We start from the raw sequence: 13,241 nt of genomic DNA, 5'->3' as shown, positions 1-13,241 counted from the left end.
ATATATATATATATATATATATATATAGATATATATAGCGTCACCAGGTTCACACACAGGTGTGGTCTAAGAAGCATACACAGGTGTTCTTAAGTACTTAATGCTGGTGGACATGTCATACATTTCACTAATTGTGCAAAACACCCTACATGTTATAAGTACAAAACCATATTATAATTGACAAGGCAAAAATGAAAAGATGCGTCTCTACCCGGTCTACCACAACACAATATATTATTTTCCATTTATAGAAAGCAGCTCAAATCTTATGTATCCTTAAATTATGTTATAATAAACCAGGCAAAGAAAGGACATCTCTACCCAGTCCATCACAACACAATACATGAACTATTATAGAAAAGCAGCTCAAATCTTGCTTATCATTAAATTATGTTACAATAGACCAAGCAAAGATACATCTCTACCCCGTCCATCACAACACAATACATTTATTATTTATAGAAAGCTGCTCAATTGTTGTGTATCATAAAATCATGCTGTATATGTAGTAGGCTTGTGCCGATTTCCGGTTTAACCGGTTCGGTCTGGTTTAAGAGCTCCACCCGGTTTAATTCACGTCATTTCACATCAGCGGCGTGTCAAGGGACTATATTCAACTTATCTTGCATTGTAACATGCATTATGACAACTTAATAAGGTTTATGTTTGTTTATAAACGAAGAGGAGGAGCCTACAAGTGTTTTGTTTAGTTTGTCTCAGAGGCTGCAGAGGGACTCAGCAGCTCCGCTCAGCTGTCTGCTGCTGCTACGAGAGATCAAATTTCACTGGGGGCAGGGAAAAGTGCAAGAGAGTCAGCAGTCATTCAGTTTGTTGCCCTAACCAAAGATACTGGATTACTACTGTACTATACAGTATACTATACTGTACTATTACTACTAGGGAATATCCAGTGGTTTATCCACCGTCTTTGCCCTAGTTCTTGGGGTCCATCCCAAGTCTCTTAATTTTATACTGCTAACTCCTAACTCCTTACTTGAACCGGAAGTTGTTCGAGGTCGGCCATCTTTAAGGCCGTCTCATGTCTCTTATTCCTGCCAGTAAGGAGTTAGCGTTAGGAGTTAGGAGAGATCTGTTAGGTGCAATGAGTAAGGTAACACGAGAGGTTCCTAACAGGAAGTCTTTTTCAGCTTGAGGCCCTGACGTATAAATACCCGCCCCCTACATCTGGCTCATTTGAACGAGATGGCGGAGAAACAGCGCAAGTGTACCCGTTACATGCATTCTTTGCAATGAAACGCTGTAATTCACATGCCTACATGACTACAAAGAGTAACGTTAATGATATGTCATGCAAGACTGTCATGTTGTAATTAAGTTTATTTCATTCACAACGCGTTGCATTGTTCAGCGGACTGTCGGTGATGTGTGGCTGTTAAATGTGCAGCTGCTCATGTCCAGAACCACACGTGTTGATATAACACCACGCGCATGCGCACACACACACACACACACACACACACACACACACGGCTTTGTTCAGCGAATATAATGTGACTTGGGATGTACACCAAAAGGACGTCGCTTTAGTTTGGTTAGCAGTAATTTTAAGGGACTTGGGTACCCATGGTGTCCTTCTGCTTCTTCTTCTTGTGTAACCTTGTGTGTATTGGCGGTTAATACAGCATTACCGCCACCTAGTGGATTGGAAGCACATTACACCTATAATGGGCTTTTATTGGGAAAAATAGCTCAAAGGCGACCCCCAGTGGTAAAATTAGGTATATAATTCGATATATCGGTTCGGTTAGATATTTGGCTTTAAATCAAACCGGTTGGAAAATTTTCAAACCGGCACAAGCCTAGTATGTAGTGTATATTATGTATATAATAGACCAGGCAAAGATACATCTCTACCCGGTCCATCACAACACAATACATTTACTATTTATAGAAAGCTGCTCAAATCTTGTGTATCATTAAATTATGCTGTGTATGTTGTGTATATAATGTGTATAATAGACCAAGCAAAGATACATCTCTGCCTGGTCTATCACAACTAATAACAGACACTGGAAAACACCGGAATGTGACCACTGCCATAGCACAATATCAATTTATAAAAAGCAACTCAAATCTTGTGTGTCGTTCATACCCGAGAGTTCAATGGTGGACAGTTCATTAATCCAAAATGCCTCTCTTCTCAGTAGCTGTTTGATAATATTTCCCCCTCTCGGGTTGGGTAGCACTCTTTCGATTCCAATGAATCTAAGGGAAGCAGCCAAACCGTGTTGTTTGTCTTTATAATGTCTGGCAATGGCGTAATCAAGATTATTCTGTCTTATGGGAGCTTTGTGTTCAGCAATTCTTAATTTTAGATTGCGTTACGTCTGGCCGACATACATTAGGCCACAAGGGCATATCAGAACGTAGATGACATGAGTGGATAAACAATTGATGACTTCCTTTATACTGCATTTCTTGCCAGATCGAGGATGGTTGAATGTTTTCATGTCAAATGTGTTCGCACAATGTGCACATTTTCCACATTGATAATTACCATAAACCTGCTGGGAAAGCCAATTAGTTTGTGTAGGCTCCTTGCAGATGGAACTGACAACAATGTCTCGAATATTTTTGCCTCTCCTAAAGCAAAAGCAAGGTTTAGAGGCAGATAGATGTTTTAAACTCGGGTCACATTCCAGCATTTTCCAGTGGCTGTTAATTATCTGCTTGACCTGCCTAGATGCTGTGGAGTATTCTGATACAAAAGTAATATTGTTTACATTTTCATGGTGGGAGGGTTTCAGTTCTAATAGTTCCTGTCTCTTCTTCATGATAGTTTCCTCCACTGCCCCATCGATAAGAGACTGGCCATATCCCCTTTGTTTAAATCTTTCAGCCATGTCTTTAGACTTCACATTGTAGTCATCCTCGTCACTGCATATTCTCCTCAACCTGATGAACTGCCCATATGGGATGTTTTTAATGAGGTGGTCAGGGTGGAAACTAGCAGCATGCAACACAGTGTTTCTGTGTCTTTACGATAGATAGATGTATCCAATGTCCTGTTGTCATTCACAGAAATAAGTAGATCTAAAAAATGAATTTTTTCTGTGCTGTATTCCATGGTGAATTTCAAGTTGGAGTAAGAACCATCAATATAGCTGTTGAATGCTGCAAGTTCCTCTTCACTACCTTAAAAACCCATCACAATGTCATCAATAAACCTCCCAAAAAACAATACATTATCGATAAATGGGTTGTGTTTAATATATGTCTCTCCTCCCACAGCCCTATTAGTACAGCGGATTAGCAGATAAATTGTGCACTTTCTGAAAAAAGCATGAAATTTCTACCATAGTTTGTACATACCATAAGGTTTATTTTCAGATGTGGAGGGAAGTCAGATTTGACCTCTGAGGCCCGGGAGAGGTCAAATTCAAGATGGCCGCCATTAATATTCAAATATGCTTAACTTTGGAACCAAACACAGTAGACAAACATTTAAGGTGTCATTTCCAACTAAATTTAGGGTGCCCATTCAGTTGATGATACTTTTGAAATCACCAGAATTCAAGAAAATGCATTTAGGTCAAAGTCATGGTCAAATTATGCAGATGGAGTGAGATAAAGGGTGCAAAAAGATGGTTTATTTCCAACATAATAACAGCAATGATAATGATTATTAAAAATGTATTTACTTACAATATTTCAGTATGCCTACTATGCTTCTTATACTGAAACTTGCTTTGAAATCAGTAAGAACACGTCTACATTTACATGCCAGCTATTAGCTCTCAAGCCTGTTTGATACCTGCGGCACAGTATTGAACTAGGCTACTTTGCTATAACATTCCCTTAATTCAGCTATAGTCCTACTTCACACAAATTACCAAGATGAAATCTCTAGAACATGCGCTGTTCAATCATTCAACTGACTTCAGCTCATGTATGTTCCAGACTGTCTTCTAGTTTAGCTAGCAGAATTATTTTGACACAAGCCTTTTTTTATTTTAAATCACAGAAGCTTGCTAGCTAACTAGCTAGGCAGATTCATTCCCGGCTACAATCAAATTCAGTGTATTTGCATGTTAAGGCTTTACTCAAGTATACTTATATTGGCGGCGTTTCCCAGATGGCTCTTAGCGCTAAGAGCTTCTTAAGAACGCTCTTAAGCCTCCCGTAAAAGAAAAACACATTTCCCAGATCGCTCTTAGCTTAAGAAGATCTTTCACTAAGAGGGACTTGTAAGATCGAGCTAACCCACTCTTAACAGTCTTCTTAGCGACCAAACGCTCACAGATCCAGCCGCGTCAGGCAAATTAATATTACACTAAGCAAGGAGATATTGAAACAGTGCGCACAGTATATATTTTGATCTATTTCATACTTCAGATTTATGTTATTTGGCATTAATTGGTGACAGAAAAGAACGAATTTCATTCTGCAGGGAAACGCGTGTCCTTACTGTTCATATGACAATAAACACTTTGAATCTTGAATCTATAAGTTTTATGAAGACCCTATGTGCGCTCAAAGCTGTGGCACAAGTTACGCACGAAATCTGGCGGAAGAAAAATAATAAGAAGAAGAAAAATAAGTATGAGGAAGAACAAGTGTGTTCCTGTGTGTGCTTTGCACATCAGGCACACAAATAAAATGAATCATCATGACTATCATTTATCATAATTTGTCCGCACATATCCCACATCTGCATGCACATATCAGATAGTTTACTGCACTAAAAAAATTGCCAGGGCACAACAGAAACACATCCACCCTCCAAACCTGCGACATTCAGATATCAGGCAACTGACAGGTGTAATTGAGCTCAGCTGGAACCTCATCAAGGGATGCTCCACCTGCTACTCTATATAAAGGCGTTGCCACATCACACGTGTGAGATACCATGGCTGCTTTACAGCATATTCTCGCTGCTAACCAACAGCGTCGCCGCGTGCGAAGCCAAACCGTATATGTAAATGCATTTGTGTGTCAGCACTTCAACCCACTCGACGTGCTGTCAGACCGGGCTGTCCAAATGAAGTACCGAGATACAACGCCTCATCAACTAGAGTCTCCACACATCCGGAGGGTAACCCGGTGCAATTTCACCTTCAGCCCGGAGGTGCAGTGCCTGGCTGCGCTGCGTTTTAGGCAGTGGGGAGCTTCCTGGACGTGGTGGGAGACGGCACTGGCCTCAGCAAGGCGTCTGTGTTTTTTTGTTTAAATATAATACATCTCCTCATGATTCTCTTACCAAGACTACTTCTTATTTAGATGTAGTCTTGTTTTCGTCATGAAAATAGGTAATTAACAAATATTTATCGTCTTAGTTTTTCATTAAAATTATTAGAACACACATACACATGAGCAGCAGGGAATTAGTGCGTTAGGTAGCAGCGCTGTGTGTGACTTATGCGCTGATTAAGTGGTGGGTGATAGAGCGATCTTAAGAGCAATCCTAAGAAGGGCATTAAGAACGCATCTGGGAAACACTCGTATCTTAGTGACCCTTCTTACCAAAGACGTTCTTAACTGTGCTCTTAAGTCTTAAGATCGCTCTCAACAGGGAAATGCGGCCATTGTCTGTAGACAGTCAGTCAGTTTACCTGGTAGGATATTTATGTCAGAAGTGCTTGCTGTCTCGTCACTTGTGCATACTGTAGCCTACTCATGTTGCCTACTGACTACATCGCTACTGGCATTAGCTACTGATGTTCTAGAGGGCCATCTGCTGATAATGATGTGCTTAGCAGGAAAAAATAACCACACATCCCAGTAAATGATAACTAATTACTGAATGATACATGAGAGTAAAAAGTAATTGAAATATGGTTTGGGGTTCATTAAAATAAATAAATAAAAAAGAGGGGAAAATGTTTTGTTTTTTTAAGCATTTTTTTTTTTACCTTGACCTTGACCTAAATGCATTTTCTTGAATTCCACTGATCTCAGAAGTATCACTAACTGAATGGGCACCCTAAACTTAGTTGGAAATGACACCTTAAATGTTTTTCTATTGTGTTTGGTTCCAAAGTTAAGCATATTTGAATATTAGTGGCGGCCATCTTGAATTTGACCTCTCCCAGGGCCTCAGAGGTCAAAAATGACTTCCCTCCACATCTGAAAATAAACCTTATGGTATGTACTAACTATGGTAGAAATTTCATGCTTTTTCAAAAAGTGCACAATTCCTCATAATTTGAGAGCTTATCCGCTGTACAATATGTATAAGTTTGCATAATTGGGGGCGAATGGTGAACCCATGCTAGTTCCGTGTGAAAAGCAGTGGTCAAAGGTTCAACCAGAGGCTTGTGGATGGCTATCGAATGTGCCAAATTTAGTTGAGAACATAGCCAGGGGACATATAACCAAATAATATTATAACAATAATTCATAACAGACCAAAAATTCATGATAGTTTTTTGTGACTAAAGAAGTATGTGCTCCAAGCATTCCATCAAAGAAAGAGTTGTAGAAATTATTGGAAAATCAGTCTGCCATGACATACATGTTCTTCATAAGTCTATGAAAACTTTTGATCACAACTGTATCTAAATGCTGCTGAAAACCCTGAAATTACCTGTTGTAATGGCAATGGATGGGAAGGCTGAGTGGCACAACTCTGATGACGTAGCCCTGTGGAGGTGGAGTGTAACAAAGCCAATAGGTATACACCAGCTGACCACCAACAACCTGAGAGACAGGAAGTAAAGAGATGCAATAGAAATTCAATTTTCAATCCATCTAAATTTAAGACAATTTGAATAAATCTAGATGTCACCATCTTCACACTGTTATGTAGGATCGAGCCAGGAGTGATTCAACAAGCTGATGAAAATGCTTCAGATAAGCCTCACCATAATAAAGCCAAGTATGCTGTGTGCTGATGAATAGAAAAATAAATATGAAGCATACACTTGATTTCATAAAGTGATGTTCAGACTCTTCATGCTCTTCAAGGTACAGTCTGTATCCATTAGGTTTAGGCAACATATTTAATGGATTTCCCATCTCATAAAACAAATGCAAAGCCATATTGCTGAATATATTCTAGGAGATATGGAAAAAAAATCAAAAATCCTGTTTTGTTTTGTTTTTTACCAATTATCTTAACTTTATATCTAAGGGGTTGTGTATGTTACCTTTTGTAAGACTGGAGCATTTTATTTTTCATGAGAAGCGCCACCTTCTGCTTGACCTGTTGACTCCCAATACTTGCAAAACAATAATGAATGGAAACGTGCATAAATTTGCATTTTCTTTAGCGCGTTTTCACAAAATTCACTTAAAATTTGCTATACAATTAGATGGAAACCCAGCTAATGTTAATTTCTCCCATTAGTAATGCATTTGTTGTCAAATGCTAACATTAATGAAACCAACATCAATTCTGCTGTCAGTAGAACATCTTATTCTGTCCAAACTGTAACTAATTTGTATTTAGAAGAGGAAGATATTATGTTAACATGAAGCACTGAAGTTGTTACTGTTGTTCATTAATTATTCCATACAGATCTTAAATGTTGAGTGTTTGTGAAGCACATACACACAGTTCTGTACTTGCATGAAAATATTAAAGCAAACTCACCAAATATAATTGAGCTCTTTTTTTTCTCAAGGTGCTTTGTTGAAATATTTTGGTCCACAACAACAGCATACCTCTACAGTTGCCTCAACAGATGAAGGTAGGAGGAAGTTATTCTAAGTTCACAGTGACTTAAGAAATAAGAATAACTAAGAATAAGAATAATTTCATTGAGCCTCAGAGGGATCTGCTCTCCAGTTTAAATCTGTCATGAGATTATTTAATTTAAAATGACTGCACACATATTTGTCTTACACAATGAGTTATTGTATTTATTTTTGTATTTTGTTGTTATTGTTTTCTTTGAAAGGAAGCATATTATGTGTTTTTGTTATTTAAATAATGTAAGGCAATTTTGCTGTAAATCATAACGTCTCCTTACATGATAAAACAGAGACTTGATGTTGGACAACATCAACATACATATCAACCAGCAACCATCATTGGATATCTGTACATGACAAAACTACAAAGAAAACAGTAAATTATTAGTTTAACTTTTTTTTTTTTTTTTTGTTTAATTAGTTTTTCATAGTTCATGTAGCATGAGCATATAATTTTGTTATAGATTGATAGGGTCTTACAAAAACAAATGATGACAATGGGTTTGCCTTTCTGAGGGCATGTATAGAAAATTGCACCATTTTTGATTTAACACGAGTTCTCCTTTGAACACGGGCATATTTCCAGGAGGTAATCGGGCCCCTCCACCCTATGGGCCCAGCGCAACAACACTGCCTGCACTGTCATTACTTATGTCCTTGAACACCACCCATGGGGTACCTTATAACATTTCACTTCTGCCACTTCTGGGTGCAATTGAAGAGGTGAGTTCTAGAAAAAAAAACTGTTCATTTGTAGCAGAGATGTGTATTATGTTATTATGACATGACAAAATAATTAATCTCAAAACAGTTTTAATAACATTTAAGCAAAACTAAATTGTGCTCCACTCTCCCCTACAAATTAGTTGAACCTTAAAAACAGTGGCCATCATGTCTGCTAGTTACATCAGGTCACTTTGTACTCACAACTCACCAATTGTTGATCTTTTAGCATAAACACAAGTACAGGGAAATGTTTGTAAAGTGGTGTCCCGACCTGAGACTCTCCGCTGCACTCCGTCAGTCTGGAGTGGAAGTAGAGGAAGCGGGGGCTGATCTTGTTGGCTTCACACGAACCCAGTCGGAACAGGGATGGAACGGTCCAACCGCGCAGCTGGAAGCGGTCCACGCGCACTGAGAGGTGATCGATACCGCACCAGACTTCCACAGCGCGTGCACCCATCTCTTGGACACTCTGGTGTTGCCTCGTAGGCGGTAACAGCAGCTCGGTCAGTCCGTCTGGAAGCGGTCTCTTGTGAGGAACCGGTAGAAGCAGTTCTTTTGCTACAAGTGGCTGTGGTGCATGCTGAAACATGGGCAGGTGGTAGAATGCAGGCAGCGGGGCTCCATTCTCATTAGTCTTAACCGGATGGATTCCTTCCGACCATGTCGCGCGCTGAAGCGGACCTCCCAGTGTACTACAAAACAATGTCCACAGAAGGCACGTGGACACAGACATGATCTGAAAAAGAGGAGCAACAAGTGGTGCGACCAGTGGAGAGCCAGGTGTGGTCTGATCTCATTCTGCGTCTCCAAGTCATTATCACACCTGCTGCCCTGCCTATTAACCTCACAGCGACGTGACGAGAACAGCTAGCTGACTGTTAGAATGTTATTTATCAACGATGTTATTTAGGCCTATTAAATAGCTAATTTATTAAATTCAGTCACCAACGATTGTTGTTTGACAGCTCATATTGAAATTCCATGAATTTGCCTTTCAGACCCCACAGCATTTACATGTAGGCTATTATTTAAGTTAGGCTATATCTTATATTATTATTTTACTTTAAAATATAATAGGCCTATTAAGACCCTGTGTACCCATACTCAGGGGAGGAAAAGAAAACGTTATCGTTTACGTCATTGATGTCATTAATGTCATTAATGTCGGGAATTATTAGACTGTCAGAGCTGTAAACCAGTCTGTACACATTTTATTTGAGGAATCTTCATGTCCCACTTGACACCAAACATCTACAATAGGCCTATCAAATGCAATCCCAATTCCAAAAAAATTGAGATGCTGCGTGAAACTTACATAAAAACAGAATGCAAAGATCTGTAAATCCTTTTAGACATATTTTCAATTGAATACATTACAAATAGGCCTACCATGGTTTTTCATTTTTACGTTTTAAACAAAAAAACTACAAATGATAAAACACAGCTGTTTTTCCGTTTTTGTTGTCTGAATCAATAAATGAAAAAACGAGAAAACCAAATTCAAATAACGGTCCGATTTTGGTTTCTTCCAATGCCTGTTTTCATCTTTCCTCTTGAAAAGAACGTGAAGAAAAGTAAGACAGGTGAGCTTCCCGGAAGCCCAAGTAAATATGGGCCTTTCAAAATAAAAGCCAAGAGAATACAATAGCCATTCTATAACATTAACATTATGCGAGCACATACCAGGGTAACATCCGAGGAAAAATACATTAATATAAATTAATCAATCAGACAAATTAATAAGTAAATAAATAAATACACCAAAAAATGGACCAATGGAAACAGGGATTGATTATGTGTAGATTAATATTGTGCATTTGATTTATCTACACAGCATGAGTAAAGTCTTAGATTAATGATTTGCATTTTTTTTGGTGCAATACAGTTCACAATATAGTTTAACCAACAATTACCAGCAATTACTGTGTGTGCAGAGTTGTTACTTTTAGCAGTGGTACTTAACTGGGTTTCCATCGTAATGCGCTGTTGCCTGAGCGAAACAGAGTGGAAGTAGGTTGAGCTAACTCTCCACCAGCAGATGGCAGTATGAGTACTTAAATGTATGCCTGGTTTGTCTCTGTGAACTGTTGTCTTATTTTCCAGGTTATTGATGCAGATGTATTTAATACTATTCATTTAATTTGATATTTGATGTTTATGGTTTATTTACAACCTAGTTATAGATAGCATGCATTTACTTTTCATTTCAGAACCACACGTAGGCCTACCTGTATGGAAGAATGAGCATGTGTTGATAGTGAGGCAGAAATAAAAATGAAAAATAAATGAAAAAATAAAGACACATTTGGGTTGTTATTATCAGACACGATTCAGTGGATCAGGCTTCAGTTACCAGCCAGTCACAGCACCACCTGTACACTATACCTTCATCATTTACTCTCAGCTCAGAATCAAACCTGTATGTCCTTCTCTTCCAACTCTTGGTCTAAAGAATGATTTACTACTGTGCTATATAGTGTGAACACTGCTTTAAGAGTTGACTGTATCCAGCAGTATGCTCACATCTGGGCACTGCTGAGCAAATTCTCTCTCTGCGGCTTCTTGGTCCTGTGTACTCTGAAAATGGTTGCTGTCAAAGTCTGACACGTGACACCCATGTCATTGATCCAACCTCAATATCAGTCTACAGCCATTGATGGATCTGGCAGCAGACCAGTAACAGCCAGTTGAGGAATGAGTTGATGGCCTCCCTGCAGGAGCTGAGAGGACAGGCCCAGGAGTTGCAGCAGGACAGACAGGCTGGCTATGAGGTGATAACTCAATGCTATGAGAGAGGAGCTGAGACAGCAAACCATCCTCAGCCTGAAGGAGAAGCAAGAAACCTCCATCACCACCAACAGCTCCCTTCACCCTGAATCACAGCCCTCCACCTCCACCCTGACTGACAGCAGGCCATCACAACAACATGCCGGAACGGCCAACCCCACCCCACCTACCACTGACTCACACAGGGAGGCCATTTGGAGAGGAAAAGACAACCAGTGATGCTGATGTTGTGATCCTAATTGAATCAAATTAGAAATTGGTTAGTGAGAAACAGCTTTTCCCCGAATACAGTTTATAAAATCCAGTGCCCTAGGACTGTCAACATCTACCTTTGGTCAGCATAGCCATCTATGACAGACACAGGTAGTAAAGACCTGAGACTACAGAAGGTAACAGAGTCTGTGAAGAGAGTAGCACAGAGATCCAAACAGGCCTTCCCCTCCAGGATCATTGTTTCCACCATCATTTCATGAAGAGACTTCCATCCTGACACTTCACCCATATTCACCAGGCTTCATCTTGCACCACATCCTGCCAATCCAGCCCAATATCACGCCATGAGGAGCTCTCCTGATGCGCTGATGACACCATCCAGCACTGACAACACTGCAGACCGGAGAGAGATCACCTGCTCAGGCTTATATGTAGCCTACCAGATTTATGAGCTGTGATACTTGAATGTGTTGTGAAAACTCTTGACATTTGACTAATCAGACAAGTGCTAATCCCAAGCTCCATATAGACCACCACTGTTTACAAAGAATTATTTATTTTCACTGTGTATAAAAGAAAACATCTTACCTAAGCTTTAACCGCCCTCTTCCAATTAGGACGTTTGTGCCAAATTTGAATAAATTCCCTCAAAGTGTACTTGAGATATAGCATTCACAATAATGATGATAATAAAGGATGATGATCATTTTGCATACACAATTAATGACTGTATATAAGAAAACCAGAAGTGGCATTAGACACCAACCTGATGAAGGGAAGCCCAAAGTGTTTGTTGAATACAGCATTGTGTACCTAAGAAGAGTAGTGGTTTTTTATGTTTTAATTGTGATGGACTTGTATTGAAGCTCAACATGGTTTGCACCATGCTGTAAGTGAATTAATTGAAAATTAACCATAAAAATGAACATGAACTGAGGCAGTACTCATATTAAAATTCAAATTTTATTGTATTTGGCTCTGAAACAGCTGCGAAAAAAGAACAAATACAGTTGAAAAAGTCAACATTTTCTGACAATACTGTACTTTTTATTCCACTCCAATTATTTCACAGTTTACTTTAGAAAACAACATTTTGCACACAAAACATGAATAATCAATTTGAGGTTTGGACTGTTGATCAGACAAAACAGGTCTCACTTTGAGTTCTTCTTTGAGTTGCAGTCAAACTGTACATAAATATTTTGAGAATATCTGAGAACTTAAAGAAGCAACAGACAGCATTTTTGTCTATATATATCATTATGAAAATAATGTGGGTTGCAAAGGGTAGTATACACAGTGAAATCAGACTATCAGCATTTACGTAGGTTACTTAATGGCTTTGCAATCTTTGTAATAAGCTTCTGCCACCGGGGATGAATTTTCGCGGAAAAAAATCTGCTTTACGGCAGGAAATGCGTCATGTATTGCCAAACTGGTCGGTCAGCCAATCAGGGACTGGAGCTGGTCCTTATGAGCAGGGTCGTACGCAGGATTTTTGAAATACCGAGGTCATTTAGTCGTGATGCACGTGGGGGGGTCAGAAATTTTTGTCAATTATATATCAAAAGCCTTCAATCTGGTGTACTTTGACAGCCAAATTAAGAGGCTACATCTATAAAGAACTACACACATCATGTTAGATTAATCCTATCTTATCATGTTTCTCTTCCCACTTCATACTATAGCGTAATTGCCTTTCACCAAACTTTGTGGGTATTTATAATTATGTTTGAACCACTTATTCTTTAGCAGGAAGTACTTCTCTTCATCTGTCATTTGTCAGTTATATTAATTTTTATATCAATGAAAAAAACAAATCCGTGTTACTAAATTCTTACATTTTTACATGTATCTCA

The 13,241-nt window shown here is 38.9% G+C and overlaps 1 protein-coding gene across 1 annotated transcript in view; it reads right to left on the bottom strand.

The window, feature by feature from the left end:
• The window catches only part of LOC126391200 (uncharacterized), a 31,292-nt gene extending 22,149 nt beyond the window's left edge, over positions 1–9,143 (bottom strand). Inside the window, exons 1-2 of the mRNA XM_050045777.1 lie at positions 8,654–9,143; positions 6,548–6,660 (exon numbers count right to left, since the gene is read on the bottom strand). Coding sequence (XP_049901734.1) covers positions 6,548–6,660; positions 8,654–9,115 — 575 coding nt within the window. The 5' untranslated portion in view covers positions 9,116–9,143. The remainder of the gene's footprint in view (positions 1–6,547; positions 6,661–8,653) is intronic.
• Positions 9,144–13,241: the final 4,098 nt, after the last annotated feature.

Source organism: Epinephelus moara, chromosome 6 (genome assembly GCF_006386435.1).
Source record: "Epinephelus moara isolate mb chromosome 6, YSFRI_EMoa_1.0, whole genome shotgun sequence".
Taxonomy (NCBI): domain Eukaryota; kingdom Metazoa; phylum Chordata; class Actinopteri; order Perciformes; family Serranidae; genus Epinephelus; species Epinephelus moara.
Note: the sequence above shows the minus strand (reverse complement) of the source record. Positions and strands in the feature narration are given on the sequence as shown.